Below are 18,187 nucleotides of genomic sequence, written 5' to 3'. Positions count from 1 at the left end.
TAAGTTATATAAGTTATATATATCTATATAACTTATATAGAAGTTATATATATCTATAACTAAGTTACATAGAAGTTTTGTTGTCATACGGATGTAAACTAATAAAAAGAAGGAGGGCTGAGATTGATGCTTACTGGAGACGGATCCTACTTTGTAAAAGTTAAAAGGGGGGGAAAGCGCCACGAAAGGGAACAACTTTTGTGGAATGAGGATTCTTTGCCCCAGTCCCGCACGCCCCGCGTGCCCGGCGCGCCCAGGGTGGCAGTGCCAGCGATGACCCCTGCCAGGCTGGGGCTCTGCGTGCCCACCCCCATCTCCCGGGGGAGGGAAGCGCTTTGGCCGCGGGCTGGGAGGAGAAGGCTGCCTGCCAAGCCGCCTTTCCTTGGAATCAGCGCTCTCTTGGATGAGCGGCGCGCAGGAGGAGCGAGGAGTCCGGGCACGGAGCGGGAACGGCCGCGGAACCGGGGCTGGGACACAGCGGCACCGAGAGCGGCGGGGCCGGGCAGGGAGCGGCCAGCGGGCATCGCAGCTGCGGGCGAGTGTCTGAGTGTCCGTCTGTCCGAGTGTCCGAGTGCCCGCGCGTCCGTGTGCCCGACTCTCCGTGTGTCCGACTGTCCGTGTGTCCGAGTGTCTGTGTATCCGACTGTCCGTGTGTCCGACTGTCCGTGTGTCCGGCGGTGCCCCCTCCCCGCAGCCCCGTCCCGGCTCGGGCTCCATCCCCCGCCGCTCCCGGAGCGCTGTTCCAGCTGCCCGAACTCTCTTCGCCCGCTCTCCAAATAAAGTTCCAGGACTCCTGCGCAAGGCAGCGATGATCGCCCGTGGCCGCTCCGGACTCTGCCTCGCTCTCTGCACCTTTGGGCTGGCGCTGCTGGGGGATGTGTCCCGGGCTGTCCCCATGGACGATCAGGATTATTACCTGCAGGAAATCACCAACAGGGATCATTATTACTCCTTTCCATACCCCGGGGAAGAGTTCTTTCCTTTCACGGAGCAACCCAGAGAGGAAGGACCTATCCGTGCTGCTGAGAGAGAGGAGCAGCCAGGGTTCAAACCGAGCAGGAAGGAGTTAAAACAGAAGAAAACCAACAAAAAAGGAAAACCCATTCTTGAACCGCCACCAGGTAACTTTCCACCTTCTCCTCCAGAGTTTGGAGCCTGCTGAATCTCACGCTGACTGTGACTTTTAGCATTAATGAATATCCAGTTAATGGCAGTCTTGGTAATAATAACAATAAATGTGGTTGTGGTGATGATGATGACAACACATTAAATTTTAATATCCCACAGAACAGAACTTTTATGTACTTTGAAACAATCTCTACTTGAAAGGGAAAGAGTTAAAGAGTCGGAATGTAGTAATTCTGCTGTACTCTGGCTAGTCTGTGGACTTTTCCTTCTTAATTATTCTTAATTACACTTGGCAACTGGCTTGCTGTGAAAGCTGCTGTTCTATAAGCAAAAGAACAGAGACAGATTTCATAGTAAAAGGTGATTATATATAGTGACATCTCACCTTATCCCTTGTCACTTTAATCTAAGAGAGGCTTCTGAATTAATTTCACTTCTAAACCTGTGAATTTCTCTGAGATTTCACTTTTAAGCCCTCCAGAGGAAGATATGTAAACAGAGATCTTCCTGGAAAAGACTAAGCCCTAACAAGCTCCATTTAATTATCGACCAGTTAAGTAAAGAAATTAAACAGCAACAAAAAAGCCTTACAATAAAACGGCCACCCTTAATTCTATTTTCTAAAGTTTGCAGAAACTTGATCAGCCTTTACCACCCACTTGTTCCCATTAACACCTGATTGCACCACCCCAAAAGAGTAATCCCTTTCTATGTTCCCTGACTGGCTGGTAGGTATTTTACTGGTTTGGGATACTTAGGAGTGAGTTTGGTCCATGAAGTTTAGAGCTGTAAAATTTGGGGCCAAATCTCCCTCCCCTACAGCTGAACTTCCCTTTACTTCAGGAGGAAACTTTGTGTTAATGACTGGGGCATATGGCACAAAATCTGTCGTTTAGAACCATCAGTACAGCAAAACAGGGGGCCAGGGGTTGTAGGGTGGCTTTGCCTTTGTCCAGTGACATCCAGCAGATAGCAAACAAGATATTTAAATTTAATGTTGACACTAATAGAAATTAATTAGCATTCTTGCAGCAAAAATATGGGCTTTTATACTAATAAATAGTGATAAGAAAGTATAGTTTCTGACATTTCTAAAACCACCTGTGGGGCAAGCAGCATGGCTTGTCAGGGTAACTCCAGGTAGAAATTAAGGGTGGTGGCAGATGCACCTTGTCTGGGGAGCAGGGACACAAAACATTTGTGTCCATGTCCCCTCAGGGGCCAGCAGCTTCCCAAGGGGATGGCACTGCCTGGACCATCTCAAGTTCATTATCTCAGCATGGTCACTGCAGTCTACGGGAGATCTTCTGAGAATGTTCTTGTTCCAATGTGTCATTGGCTCGGTTGTTAAATTAAGGAAAAAGGCTCTGCTTTCCACCTCCACAGACTGAATCAGGTGGATTGACAGGACAAGGGGGAACCACTTCCCACTGCCAGAGGGCAGGGTTGGATGGGATATTGGGATGGAATTGTTCCCTGTGAGGGTGTTGAGGCCCTGGACCAGGGTGCCCAGAGCAGCTGGGGCTGCCCCTGGATCCCTGGCAGTGCCCAAGGCCAGGCTGGACATGGGGCTTGGAGCACCCTGGGACAGTGGAATGGACTGGAGGATGTTTTAAGATTCTTTCCAGCCCAAACCATTCCATTAATTCATGACCATGGATATTAAACTCTGTAATTAGGTTTTTGATCCCTCATTGTGGTGGAGACAATCAAGATATCCATCCTGTGGTGGGATGTTCTGTGGTTCCTCTCTGCTTTTGTGTTCTCTGTTGGCTTTTTTCCCAATTTCCCAGCACTTGGGGATTCACACTTGCTCCATACATGTCACTGATGGGAAGAGAATCCAATCCATGAGGGCAAAGTTAATTTTTCTTTACAGACTGGCATCTTCCTCGTTCCCCACCTGCTGCACTGAGCACAGTGGGAGAGGCTCATGGTGCACCACCAAAAGCAGCTGCCAATGGCTCAATCCCTCCTTCTGCAGCAAGTTTGGGCTCTTTGGACACAGCTGAGCTTCCAAGCTTCCACCAGCTATGTGCAGTAAGAGGTTTCAAAGCCTCTGAGCTTTGAAAGTACAACAAGCACCTGATCTCCTCCACCAAAATCCTTCTCCTTGATCCAGGACATGGGTGATTGATGTCAACTCAGCAAACTGGACTTATTTATCTGGGAAAATTCAGTGGATTTCCCTGGGAGCAGCTGAACAATTTTAACTGCAAGAGGCATCACAATCCCTGAGGTGAACAGCCAGTGAGGAGAATGGTCACCACTTGTTACAGATGGGAGTGAAAACAGGAGGGTTCCAGCAGGAGGTGTCAGGCAGTTTCAGCTGCAGTGTTAAAAGTCCTGGCTATAATATTTAAATTTTCTCTTTTCTCCTCACCCAGAGATAGGCAAGGGCAAGGTCCTGCCAGGGCAGTAACTGTGATGCTTGGTGCCATGTCCCCATGTCACCAGGGATCAGTTTGGAATGAAGATCTGACAGTCTGGCCCTCACAGAGATGTTGAAATACTAATACATACCTATATTTACTCACATATGGATGTTAAGAGGCCAGCTAGAAATAATAATAGCAGCTGTCAAACAGATATCAATAATAATAACCATAAATCTGGCTGGGTAAGAATGTGTCCTCTGCTTATATGTACACAACTGTGTTTATGCATCTCTCCAGAGGTGGAATTAATTTATTGGACATGCTGTAAATACTGAAATTTGGGGTTTGTGAGGCTCACTGGCAGCCAGGACATGTGGGAATAATTAGTTGTAACAAACAATAGCCTGGCTGGGAGCTGGGATGGGGAAGGAGGAGCAGTGGGAATGTGTGATGTGCCCTTTGGCTGAGCAGCTGGTCCTGATCAACCCCAGCTTTGAATCAAAATGGAAATCAAATGGAGCAGTCTCAAGGACATGGCACTAAACAGATGACACACACTCCATTTATTTCAGCTAATTACTGAAGGTGGCCAGAATATAGATATTTTCAGTCTGTGAAATATTAATGTAGAAAGAAATCCAACGGATGGCAGTGGGATTGCTATTTTTGGTTTAAAATATTAGAATCAATATTTGCAAATAGTCAATTCAGGTAAAAGTTGAAAGTATCAATCTGCCTCTTTGCCCTTTAAATGCCTCATAAATTAAGTGGTACTAGGTCATCTTTGGAAGGCAAACAGTTGGATTGACAGGTTTTGTGTATATAAACAGATTTCCATTTTCTAATTCCGTCCTTGTTTGTGTAGGCCTTTGTCCAAAGCCCAATCAAATCAGTGGAAAGAGTCTTGTTAACATCAATGTTTTTCTTTTATGAGGCTTTTAATAGTTTGATGTATGGTACCTCAGCTACCATCTGTGGGGCAGATCCCTTCAGAGTCTGGGGGTCTGACTACAGGCAAAAATTCATCATCAAGAGATTTATAGGGCTGAGGTGCCCAATAACACTCCTCAGTGTAGCCCAAATCTGCCACAGTGAAGTTTGTAATTATTCTGATTTGATCTACAAAACTTAAACTTGTAGTTCTTGTAGAGCCATACCTCAATTCTGAATGCATTTAGAAACCAAAGCAGTGATGTTTATTTGTATGGCAGTGCTCAGAGTAGGGCTTAGAGCACATTTGTTCTGTATTTCCCAGTGTTTGGTCTCTGCACAGCCCAACATTTGTCTGTGTTTAGCTGAAATCAGGATTTCCTTTGTCTCATCTCATTTGGTGCTTTCCCCAGGCTTGATGAAACTCCTCGGATGCATCCGTGTTTACTTGACCTGTATTTGTTTATTTTTCTGCAGTCTTTCCACCTGTTCAATAATGCAATTCTTAAGGGGTTTGGTTTATTTCTTTTTAATTCCTGTAGTGCATAGGATGGGCCAGGTCCTTCCTGGGACATGTGTGTGAGGAGGAGTCAGTAAGGGAAGGCAAGGAGAGGATAAAATGGACAGTGCAGGCAAACATGGAAATAATCTAGCAGAAAGAATGTGAATTCATAAAAATAGACCAATAGTACTTTAATTGAGATGTTTATCAAGATAATGAAAGCTTGGAGAGAGATCAGTGAGTGAATGAGGAGGGAAAGCTGAATCACAGGGATGTTATTCAGGAAAAGCTGGAGATTATTGGTGCGAAATGGGGGCGAAGATCTGAGGAGTGTGTGAAGTTAAAAACATGACAGGTTTGGGGTGTTACTGGCATTTGTGTGGAGATTTTGTTCACTAGAAAGAAGAAGAAATGACAGAGTGACACAGAAGGCATTGAACTGACAGCTGAAAGCACTTGAGACCTGGTCACCAAGACACAGCAGCACAGAAACCCTCATGTGCTGGGGAACCACCAGTGCTGCTCTTTTCCACTCCTTTGGTGCCCCTCTCTTAAACCTTCCTTCTCTGAGCAGCTCAAAGTGGAGCCCTCCTGTGACCTAGAACACAGATTTTAATTTTAAAGCTTTTGTTTACGCTTCTCATAATGGGAACTCCTAAGAATGGACTTCCTGGCCCTAGGTGGGTATCCCATGAATTTTAATATGACCTGTATTGCATCCTAATTGCCATAGGTGACAAGCAATGTGGCTTTAATGAGTTTTCTTTCATCTACCAGCCTCTATTTTCTCCTCAGCACTTCTAAAATATGCAGAATAATGTAATGTTCACTATTCCATTTAAGAGCCCATCCTTTAAAGAATGTCGCAACAAAAGAGGACAAGGAATGACTAAGAATGAATAATAAGCAATACCCTCAAAATTGGCCAAATCTTTTTGATTAGCATCTTTCCTTACCCGTGGCTTCAATGAATAATGTAACATGAGAAAGAAAAAAAAAAAGGGAATAAACTCATTTGATTATGCCAGAGAAAACCACTTTCAAAGATAATTCTTCCAGCAGCCTTCTCTGAATTCAACCTCATGTTTAAGGTGAGAAAAACGTCTCTTTAAAAACACATCTTTAAAAGAGGGATGGTTTCACTGAATAGATTTCAATATCTCAACCTGAGCCTAGAGCTGTTCCTGAAATGCCAGCAATTATGAGACACTCATTAGCTGAATTCAGTCTTGGGGTTTAATGTTATTATTATCTGTTCAGTGAGCTGGCTAGACAGGTCACTCCCATAGCTCACAACCAAATTTCACTTATTTCTTTTGGGTTTGGAATGAAGGTTTCTGTCAGCTACATGAGCTTCAAATCTGTCAGAAAGATGAAGTGGTGGAAGTAGAAGCTATGGTGCAGAAGAAGTAATTTCCTGAATTTTCTATATCTGACTTGGGGTTTTTAAGTCTTGCCCAATTCACTGTGTAAAAAGCAAACTACCAAAAGATTGGTGGTCAGAGTTGGGATTTAAGTGTCATATTCACACAGTTGCTGCTTGTGATTTTATTGTTGTTTTGCAAAGCATGCTCTAGATTTGTTCTTCTTGTCAGGCCTCTGGTGAGGTGTTGTCTTGTGGGATTATTTGGTCTATGGAAATATAAATCTGTGCCTTTAACACTAGGTGCTCCAGGAAAATGGGAACAAGTAAAGCTCTGATGTAGTCAAAATTGCTTGCCTTTTAAAATGCACTTTTAAATTCAGTGCATGGGGAATGAAATGAGGATGTTCAGAGGAAACTGGCGAGCCCAAAGATGGGTCTCCACCACTGCTGCTGTCTGAATATTTTCCCGATGAGGATTCCTGAGCCACCAATTCCTGCATCTTCCAGGGTGAAGTGTCACTCCTCTGTAGCCTTCTTCTGGCTCTTTCAGCTTCGAAAGGTGTTTGGGGGGTGTTTGCATATCTAATCAAGCAATGAGAAACACCTACATCAAACCATTAGCAAAACTAACTGCAGTGTTAATTCATCACTTCTGATGCAGCCACATTTGTAATTTCCTTGTGGCACAGCAAAAGAAGCATTTATGATTCCATTCCCCTGTGGTTTTAACATCCCAGTTGTGAGCAAGAACAGGCTGTTCTGGATGTCTGCTGTGTGCTGGAAGGGATGGAGCACTATCAGATTGGAGCAAGGCTTTTTATTCCTCATGCACGTGCCAGGCAGTGCTAAATCAACTTGACAGGTGTAAAGGGAAAAGTGTTCCTCTTTTCTACCCGTGGCTAAAAATGGCAACGAAAAAAAGGTGAGAAAAAACAAGAATAATGAGGAGATGCCAGATGGTGACTCAGGGAGTCTGAGTGCCTGTGGAGGCATCAGAGGGAGTGTGTGTGGGTCACTTAAGGCATCCTCAGAGCACTTGGGCTTAGCTGTTAATCCCTCCAGCCCTGCTCTAATTGAATTACAAAGGATGTTCTGGTGAGTCTGCTGATAGATATCTAAAGTCCTCTTTTGGACAAAAAATGCTTCCCTCCTGGTGGGGAACACCCTGCTGTTGTGGAACATCCATCTTATTATGGCTTAAATGGAGACAAGGAAAGACAAGGGCTTCCTTCCTTGTTTGCTCAGTGATTTACATAATTTTTGAAAACAAAAAAGGGCTTTAAAGTGACTCTGAATCTGGAGGGGTGTTTAAAGGAGCTGTCTTATAAATGGGAATCAACCCCAATACACTGTGAAGTATATTTTATAACAATCCATTTCAAAGAACTACATGAGATGATACCACTTTGTCAGCAGTGGAGAAACTCATTTTACTCTTGGCTTAGGAAGAGTGAATCACTTCCTGTTCTGACACACGAATCCCCCCCAGAGCTGCCCTGCCTGGGCTCTGTGGGGCTGCCTTGCTGGGATTCGACATTGCAGAAAAGTGAGAAAAAAGCTGGGAAGCTCCAGAGGGCCACAGTGACTTCCAGTAGCTGTGACTCACAGCTGGAGCTGAGCTTCTGTTTCTCTGTGGCTCTTTACCTGTAACTGTACAGGTCTGTAAATTAGAGTAAATAATGGAGTTTTGCTCCTGCTTTCACAGAAGCATTAGCAGGATTCTGTAATTGCAAAAGTGCTGCTGCATCCAACATGCCAAGCAAGGCACACAGTAAAAGTTGGGTACATAAGGTAAACATAGATCACAGTTTTTACTCTGCTACACAGTGTATCTGCTCGGTAGTTTCTAGCTACTGACGTAGAAAATACGATTTTCAAAGTGGATAGTGGAAGTGATTAATTGAGGTTTTTTTTATAGGGGGGGGTTAATTACTTACAGATTTATTTTGTGGTTTACTTTTTTTTTTAATGAATTGCCAGACAGACTTCTTGTGTGACTGTACATCAGCCTGGGGCTGCTGGTGAATTATTTAAGGTATGTACCTGGCAAAACTCTTCTACCAATGTGATCCCAAAGACCAAATCCAACTGAGATCTTCCATAAAGTTGATAGTAAAGAATTATGCGTATAGCTATAGTTAAAAACTTTAAAAATATGGGAATTTTGGAATTTCTGCAGTGGGACTCAGCTGGATAAAGCACCAGAGTCCTCTGTTCAGGTTGATTCTTTCTTTTGGACCTCAGCAGCTCATCCAGACAGTAGATTACCTGGTAGACCTGGATGACCTGGTAGACCTTCCTAAATCTGATTTTCTTGCTTAGATTATGGAGCTTGAGTGCTTCCTGTAGATGATTTCTTCCTTACTCTCCTATGTATGACAAATTTAGTGGTTTTCTTGTTGCTTTCCCTCATTTTGGCTCTATGGGATCAATCCTTCTGGCTGGGACCTAGAAGAGATCCTGAGGGTGAGGCCCAAATGTCCCTGCTTGTCTTCCAGAGCAGTCCCCACTGTCCCCAGATTTGCTTTGTAGCTGTTTTCTCATTTGAACTTTAGAAAGTAAAGCAGCCTCCCATTTCAAGGGGGCTGTGTTTGAGAGGGGGAGCACAGAGAGAGGCTGAGCATCCCCTTCCTTCTCCACATCCAGGATTGAGGGGAAATGCCAAGCCCATCAACCATCCTGGCGTGCTGGGACAAGGTGTTGCTTGCACCTTGCAAACTGAAACCCATCTTTGTCCCTCTTTCCCAGAAAACAGGGTATTTTTTATGTTCTCCCCTTCAGAGATACAGTGGTTTATTGTGACAGGTTTATGGCTCCTCACGACTTTCAGGGTGCTCCTAAAACATCTGTCAAAGGAAGGGAACAGTTCAGAGTATTTTGGAAGAGCTGATCTCAGACCTGGCTGTCAGCACTTCCTGCACCACTGGTACAACCACCCCTTAGGCCAGATTTGGCTCAAACACACTCTTTTTTCCCTCACCAAGATTATTTTTTATTATTTTCAATTATTTATTATTGTTTTCAATAGTGTGATGAATTTTCCTCATGTACAGGACAGAGGATGTTTGAAAACAAGGGACCTAATCTCAACCTTCCCAAAAATGCTTCACTGACTGATAAAAGAAACTGCAATTTCAGCCAAACAGCCTTTCCTATGTGATTGCCTAAAAGTAGAACTTTAGCCCTTGATAACACGATTTTTCTTCTTTTTTCCCTTAATTGCTCAGGTACTGAAAAATACTGTTAAAGGTTGGACTGGATGATCTTGTAGGTCTTTTCCATCCCAAATGATTCTGTGATTCTGAGTTACAGAAGGCATTTCAGAGCCAGTCAGAATTGTGTTTGCCATCACAGGCTGGATGGGCAGTACCCTATCCCAGAGGACAGACCCAGCTTTATCCCAGAGTGTGCAGACTGCACTGTCTTTAAATTCCAGTCAAAAATTCCAATGAGAGCTCTGCCAAAAGTAAATCTGGGCTATATATGGTCTGTATAGATGGCTGCTGGGGAGGATGGAATTTCCCATGGTAAATGTGGAGTGGATTTGGGTTTGTTACAGGATGGGGCTGACCCAAGGACATGGAGATGTGTCCCAGCCTTCAGTGATGTCCCTGGAGCAGGAGGCTTCCCCAGGTGAGGCCAGAGCTCTTATGCTGCTGGGGAATAGAGGGATGAGGAGAGGAGTAGCCAGGCCCAGCACCCGAGCTAAAACAAAGAGAAAAGTGTCTGACAGCTCTCCTGGGGGATATTTTGTTCCTCAGGCTCCTCTGGGTAATTCTGGATCCCAGCAGAGGTCTGCAGTCCAGAACTCCTGCAGGCTCCTCAGATGAGTGGCTCAGACCTAGACCAGTTCCTCTGCCTTTCATCAGATACGTGGAAGTGACAAAAAGGGACCCCAAAACCCTCAATTCCATCTGATGGTGGAACAAAGGATTGGGGAATCATGCACAGAGTCAGAAACGTGAGTGATCTCTGAGTGTTCTTGCAAAGACCTTTGGAAATGCTGACAGAGTGAGTCCAGGTACTGCAGGAGCCAAGAGATGGATGAAAGGCATGAGCCCCAGAGAAGAAAATGGATAAATCCCAAGCTGGCAGGAATGAGGGGTCTGAGGCTGGTAGCATGTGGAATCCAAAATACTCCAGACACATCTGGTTTGTTCCATACTCCAAATGCATACTTGGCTTTTTTTGGTGTTTGAATGCAAGTTAAGTGGCCATCAGACATGGAGACCCCCCGCTGTCTTGCAAGAGGAATAAAATGGGAAACTTTTAAAAATATGGTAAAAAAGTGCTAGTATGGAGTTAGTGCAGATGAAATGCCACAGAACTCTCAGAAAAAGTGGACAGAAAATAGCACAGAACTTTTCCTCTGTGACTCTTCCCATATTTCTGCTCATTAATCCTGAATCAGATTTTTTTCCTTTCCAATTAGGAAGTGGAAAAATGAGGAGTTTTATGCTCAGGGAAGCTTGCCTTGAAGCTTTCCCTATTCCACGGCTTTTCAAGTGCAGAATACCTGTACTAAAAAAATACTTTTGGCTCCTGTGGATGGGAAGGAGGCTGGACTCTCCAAGGCAACACTGGAGTTAATAAGTCCCAAATCATGACCTGAACTTTTCACATTAACACCTTGATGTTTTGCAGTGCAGAGGAATCTCTTGGTGACAATGTGGGCACTTTTCTCCGGGGAAAGGATGTCAAACCTCATTGGGCAACTGATAAAAATTAGATTTTATCTAAATGCACTTCTGAGCATTCCTCCTTGGGTCCACAGGCTGGGAAATGTATTTCCTTCAGCTTGGATTTTTGGGCTTTTTTTTTTTTAATTTTTGGATTTTTGGGCTTTCAGCCTGGAGCAGGCAGAGATGAATGCAGTCAGTTTTATACTCACCAATAACTCATATTCAATTCATTTGGAGCTCCTGACACGTTTTGCTTTGGAGCAGTGAGGCCTCCAATGTGCTAAATGTGGAGCCTGTGATTCTGAGCCTTTGCTGGACCTCAGCTGAATTGTTAAACAAAGCAGAAAAGATGTTTGGACAGAATGAAATTTGGGAACCGTAGGAAGCTGGAATAGGGAGAAGGGAGCTCTGAACATTTGGGCTGGAGAGGTGCCCACCCTTGGAGATATTTGTCTGAACCTTGCTTGAACTGCTTTATCTCCTTTGCTCCATAGCTTGGAGCTGCAGCTTCCCACCAAATTCCCAGCTTAAGCTCCAAACCTTCCCTACAAACCTCCCAGAGATCCCCAAAAGCAATGTCTTACTCAATTTTAGCATTTCTCTTCCTGCAGACAGGAAATTCAGAGCCTTGAGAAAATGCTGAGTGTTCAGAATTTAAAAGGTAATAACCAAACTTTGAAATCCACAGATTCCTGCTGCTTGCTTGGGCTTGAGGCATTTTAAAACTTATTTATTTATTTCTGTAAGCTAAATCTTCCATTATTAATTTGAAGGCAGGTAGAGAGCGGGAAGTTGAACAACTCTGGTATGTCCAAATGTCACCTTCACAATGGACACATGAAAGCTGACAAGTCACCTGAGAGCTGAAATCCTTGGGAAGATGAGCAAAAACTCAGGGAATCACTGCTGAAATGTGGGAAAGGGAGAGCCTGGCTGCACAGGGGGCTTTCTGAGCTCTTTGATAATCATGCCTTCCTCTAAAATTTCTTTGGGGAGGAACTGATTCCCTTTGCAAGCTGGGCTCTGTCCTTAGGTTTCCCATATTCTCCAGTGGGATTCCTGTGCTGCCCTGGGGTTTGTGTCCCCTGAGTGATCCCAATTGCCAATTAGAGATCTCCTCTACCCAAGGAAAGCCTCTCTCATGCACCCCTACAACTCCCTCCTCTTTTCTTCTTTATTTATTTCTGGGGTTTGGTTTGGGGTATGGTGGTTTTGGCTGTTGGTTTGTTTTTTGGGTTTTTTTTTTGTTTTTTTTGGTTTTTTGGTTTTTTGTTTGTTTTTTTTTTTTTTTTTTTTTTAATAAAAGAGGGTACTCACTCTTCAATCCAGGCCTGGATTTGATTTTCTCAGATCTCAGAGATTCAGTTATTTTTTGAAATGTTGCTTCTTGATGCTTTGAACTCTTAAATCCTCTGCTCTCAGGGTGCTTCTCAAGGGTGCAACAGCTTGGACATGGTGGGCTTTAAAGGAAACAAGAAAGCCCTGTTATATGAGTTTGTAAATCTTTGGCTTTTCTGCACTTCTGAATATCCAAAGAACTTCTGGTTATTTTCTATGTGCACCTGGCCAATTTTTTATCCCTCCACTGAAGCAGTTTTCCACTGTTTGGGATTTAAATGTATAAGTAACTTCTGACATTTTAGTGCTGTCTTAGAGCAGTGTATCAAAGAATACTCAAGAATTCAAAGAATTCTGTGTGTTCAAAGAACATGCAGTCTATCAAATGAGTAATCAGTTAAATAAAAAAGAGTAATTAAGTGAGGAGCAGACAACCCAACCAAACTTATTTTTGCTTTTTACTCTGCCCTAGAACTTACAAACTGATTCCTTTTTAAGGGTTGGGAAGGAGTACAAAGCTTGAGTTCAGGTTTATTGTAACCACACAACTTTCCTCTGGAATCACTGCCTGAGCAACAGCTCCAGGCACTAGGAAAACTTCTATGCCTTATGAGAAGTGTTTGGATTTATTAATTTCTCTTATTATTTCCTATGAAATAATAACAACAGATGTGACGCTAGAAGGAAAAAAAAAAGTGTAAATGTCTAAACTTGCTAGAGCAGCCACACCAGGTCTTCATAAAACTCAGACCTTACACTTTATAAAAGGTTTTAAGAGCAAGCTGGATTGGTTTGAGGTATTTCCTGTCACAGGCCCCTTATATAGGTCGAGTATTTATCCCAGATGTGCAGCCTGGCAGAGGCTGGGCAGGGAGGCAGGGCAGGGTGACAGCTCTGAGGGACCCTGGGGCTGGGGCAGAGCCTCCCAGTGATGCTCCCAGTGCTGCTGGAGGAGAAGGGGCGGCAGTGCCAAGGGTGAGCCTTGGTTTGGCAATCCCAGCCCATCCCTGAGGGTGTTGCTTGTGCATGGAGCTGTGTTTGCAGCCCTGTGTTCAAACTCTCATGTCAGCACTGAGCAGCAGCACGTTGTTGGGAAGATTTCAAATCCAAAGGATGGATGGATTCCACCCATCCAAAGGATGAGTTTTTTCCCAAGGCAGCATGTCAGTGATGGAGAGAGACAGGGAGACTGACTTGGTGATCAGAATCCCATTTTATTGTGGGATACAAACACCTATGTACTATTTCAGGGAGACTAGTAATGTGTACTACAATGATTAGGTTAAAATCCCATACACAAACTTATGCATTAACATCATCTCTTCCTTGCAGAGTTCAATGGGATTTTCTTTTTCCAGTAAACCCATTTGATTTCATCTTCTTGCAGTCCAGGTCTAATTTTCAAAGTTCTGTTTGCTTTTGCCAAGGCATCCCGTTATCAAATCTCTTATTTTAACCAGGTCCAAAGTCCATCATGTGTCTTGTGTCCCCCAACATTCCAACAGCAGCAGAGGAGGACTGATGATGAGGTCAGAGGGATGATCCTCACCCAGGTCTCTCTGCAGATACAGACTGCTGCTGGTCTGCTCTCTCTTGGCAATCTGAGTGTTTTTAACTTTAATAATAAAAATGTGGAAGGTGACATCCCAACTCTCAGCTGACTAATGAGTCTCAGCTGCCTAAAGCACAGCTTGTGCTGCTTCATCAGCGTGGCTCTGGAGTTCCTGGCTTGCATCAGGAGCTAAGTCAAACAGCTAGAGGGCTGAAAAGCAACCTATAGAATGCAAAACTGAGGAGCCAAGTGATTCTATCCACATCCATGATTTACTCCTGTTTGAGCTGCATCATCCAAGGAAGTTCACGTGTCTGTTTCAGTGTTGTTTTCAGCTCATTTTCTGCCTTGTTGAGAACCAAAAATAGATAGTTTTGTCTGTGTTGGAGTTGAACTGGATAAAAATTTGAATAACGTTAAGTGGAACTGGCTGGGAAGCTCTCATTTTAGTCCTTCTCAAGTGTAAATTTAGCACTTGGGAGTGGAGGTGACTGTAGCAGTGGGGATGAAATTTAATGGCTCCTCAACTGCTAATGAGAACTTCACAGTTTCTCAGGTTTTTCCTGCTCCATGTGTGTGGGGAGAGTGAGAAGGTGAAAGCTGGGTGATATCAGAGTAGTGCCATTTATTCCAGTGGAATTAGATGTTTCCAGAGGATTTCTGAAGCTATTCTTGTGTGTCTCAGCCAAGGTGAGCAGTTCTGATTCTCAAGGTGGAGCATTTACAGCCCCTTTCCTCTGTCTTCCCACTTGTATCATTCCTTTGGGCCACCTCAAATCCGTGGGGTTTTTTCCCCCCCAAAGCATGGCTGTGTTGCAAAATCCTCAAAAAACAGCCAGAATGTTCAGTAAATGTATATTTCTAGGACCAGGAGTTATGGATACTTTCCAGTTTATTTATGTTTAAAGAATTTCATGACTATGCTGTCACTCTGCCCAGTGAATTTTCTATACCAACTATGGATATATTGGATATATTTACTGCTGTATAAAATTCCTACTATAGCTCTCATGGAGGGAGGGGGGGAAATTGCACCACAAGCCTGTTTGATACTCATACTTCTTATATATTTAGCCTATTTTTGGTAAATGCACTCAAATTGGATTGCTAATATGGTTAAACTTGAGCGCTTCTAAGATGTCTCATTTATTGAGCCAGGGTTGTATCTTAAGATCAGAGTTATTTCTGTCTTGATTTTAGACTGGTTAATAGTATTCCAAGTTTTAATGTTTATTTTTGATGGCTACAATTAATACTCTGAGTGTAGAATCTCTGCTCTTGCAGTACACCTCAGTGACCTGGTATTTTTAGCTATTTCTGGCATGAAGATGTGTTTTTAATGGTGATTTTTGTCCTCTACCCAGCCATTGTGCAAGTTCTCTGTCTCGGTTTTGTTCCCCATTTTTTTGGCTAAGTCTTTTTGTTTGGCTCTGGAAAAAAAAGAATGGTTCGCATTTTTGATGGCTGTACTCAGTTTTGTGGCTTTAGCTGGAATTACAGAAACTCTTCACCCTGTGCTTCAGAAAAAAAACATCAGAGGAGGCATTTTAAAATTAATAGCAGAGAATTCAGCCTTTGTCAAAGCTCGTAACAAAAAGTAAGAGCTGATATGATATTTTCAGGCTGGGTTCTTTTGGCCACGGAAGAAAAGATGTTTTCTTGAGAGTGATTAAATGAAATACTTTCTCTGGAGAGAGAGGGGAGATCTTTGCAGATATGGGTGCAAACTGGAGGGCACCTCGTGCCACATCACAAGTCCCGTCCTGTGCCAGGCTGGTGGCAGCAGAAGCAGCTCAGGGAATGAATGTGATGTCTGGAGTTTAGATGAACCTCTTGAGTCTGAAGGCTTGGCCACAAAACTCCCAGGCACTCTGGAAACTCCTGCCTCCAGCTGTGCCAGCAATAATAGAAGCTCTTCCTGCTGAATGTTTCATTGCATCTGCAGCCAGCCACAACCTGGGCTTGTGAGAGAGCAAAAATGTGAAAAGTTAATGAGAGAAAATGAAAAAGTGCATTTTCAGAATCTCATTCGGTTTCATGTCAGACCTGACCTGAAGAACCCAGAGAATTCTTCATTTATTCTTTATTTCTTTTTAAATCTTCAGGAGCAATCACAAGTGTAGGTTGCACTGCTGTGGTAAATATTTCCTCCTGAGTCCCTGATGTTGAAGAGCTCAATGCAGCATTTGGTGCTTGTCCTGGAAAAATATCCAGCTTCAGTGCATCATTAGCCAATAATTAATGTGATCTTAGGACAGGAAATGTTGGCATCTCCTTCATTCTTTATTTGATCTTTGGCCTGGGACTGTAATTCAGTGTTTCAGCTTCTGTGCAGGGATTTGTTGTAAGTGCATTTTGCTCGCTTTGCTCTCACAGTGCTCTGGGAATGGCTTTTTCAGAAAAAGTAAATCAAAGCAGAAGGTGTTTGAGGAACTCTGACATGCCTCAAGATGCTGCTTCAAATGATCTGGGGTGCAGGGTGGCTGGTGGCCTGAATTCAGGTCAGAAAAGAAACTTGTTATTGTTGTTAGCAACACTTAGATATGAGCAGAGTCAGAAAAGCACTCAGACTGAAACCCATGGACATTTTTCCAGGGAAAAGCAACTGTGGAGTGTGAGTCATGAACATCTGTGGGAATTTCACACTTCCATGATCACATCATCAAAACAGCAATATTTAGAGACCAAATTTGCTCCCCCCATGCCCTCATAAATAAATTATTTATGTAATATATATATATATAACAAATTATTTCAAAAAGGGAAAATTTATTCTGTTGAACTCAGCCCTTACAAAGGCTGTCAATCACAGAAACATAATCAAAAGATATTTTCAGCAAGGTGAAGGTTGTCAGAAATGTACTTTTACTGTTATTTCACCTTGCAGGTGCATTGCAGTATTAAAGTCCTTTGCCTACCTGTGACCTAAGCATAACTTTAGCCACAGAAATTAGACTGGCAGAGTTCCCATTAAAAGTTTCTGCTGTTGGAAGATGAATTATCAACCACACTTTTAATAGGAAAACCTCTAAATTTAGCTGCTAGGGCAAAATTTATGATATTTGCCTCATTAAGAAATTTTTGTGTGAGACCATCAAGACCTAAGAATAGTATGAATGGTATAATGAACATTAAAGTCTTAATTCCCACAAAATATGCACTTATTTGTGTGCTTCATTTACCTGTATCTGTAGGTAAATTCACAGTTTTGCTTCTTAATTGCATGTTGAAGGGCTTTGTTTGAACAAGATTTAAACCCTGTATCTCCCCTGGGACAGGAGATTGTCAGGCTGCACAGAGCTGATATTTCTCCATTTCCAGATCCCAGTATCTCTGCTCATGAGGAGTTAGACCAGCACAGACTTGCAGGAATTGAAGAGGGTTACAGGTATGGCTTTTATGATATGGGCTGAAGAGGAAACATGGTGCTTCTCTCTGCCCTTCCATTTGAAAAGCTGAGCATATTCCAAAACTGATGGGAAATGCTCTTTAAGTAACAGAATTGTTTGTCTGCTTTGCCTCTGAAAGAGGATAGAATGATTTCCTAAATGCATCTTTATTGGACACAAGAGCCACAAAGGCAGTCTGGACTTATCTGGCATTCTTTATTTAGACCAGAAGGAAATAAAATAAATGAGTAATTTAGGCAACAGAGATGAGCACAAGTGTTTTCCTTGCCTGCTCCTACAGCTGTGTGATGCAGAACAGCTGAAATTGCAGCACAGCAGCTCTAATTACCCTGCAGGAGTGAAGGAAACCAGGCTGGCTCTGCAAAAGGTGGGGTTTTGACCAGGGCTTCAATTGAGGATGCTGCAGCAACAGGACAAAGCCATGATGACAATGAAACTGCTTTCAAATACCCCCCCAGACTGAGATTGCAAAGTGAGCCCCTGCTGGCTTGAGCAGGGAGCTCAGCTGCACATCCAGGTGTTCTTGCTGTAGGCAACCCTGGAATAAGAGGTAAATTCAGATTTCAAGAGATGAGGTGGAGACTGAGTTGGTTCCTGGGTGTTTCTCCTGCTGATTTTAAGGGACAGGGATTTCCCCCAGTGCCCAGGTACCAGAGCTGCCTTGGTGCCCTGCTGGGACTCCTGGGGGAAGAATAATTGGCAATAAAGGACACTGAGATGTGGCCATTTAGCATTGCTGCAGGGAACCTCCCGAGAACACACTTCCACAGACAAATGTTATTAACTCTGAATCCAAGCCCTGTCTCTTTTGACTGGAATTATTTCATTTGATCCAGACATCTTATTAATGCTCATTTCTAAAGTGAACACCTATCCATGGCTGCAAATCACACACAGAATC

General features: G+C 43.4%; 1 protein-coding gene across 1 annotated transcript in view; it reads left to right on the top strand.

The window, feature by feature from the left end:
• Nucleotides 1-703: 703 nt before the first annotated feature.
• CPXM2 (carboxypeptidase X, M14 family member 2) overlaps nucleotides 704-18,187 on the top strand; it is a 68,401-nt gene continuing 50,917 nt past the window's right edge. Inside the window, exon 1 of the mRNA XM_036386257.2 lies at nucleotides 704-1,121. Within this exon, the coding sequence (XP_036242150.1) occupies nucleotides 809-1,121 (313 nt within the window). The 5' untranslated portion in view covers nucleotides 704-808. The remainder of the gene's footprint in view (nucleotides 1,122-18,187) is intronic.

Source organism: Molothrus ater, chromosome 8 (assembly GCF_012460135.2).
Source record: "Molothrus ater isolate BHLD 08-10-18 breed brown headed cowbird chromosome 8, BPBGC_Mater_1.1, whole genome shotgun sequence".
Lineage (NCBI taxonomy): Eukaryota > Metazoa > Chordata > Aves > Passeriformes > Icteridae > Molothrus > Molothrus ater.
The sequence above is the reverse complement of the archived record's forward strand: the minus strand, read 5'-3'. Positions and strand labels throughout refer to the sequence as shown.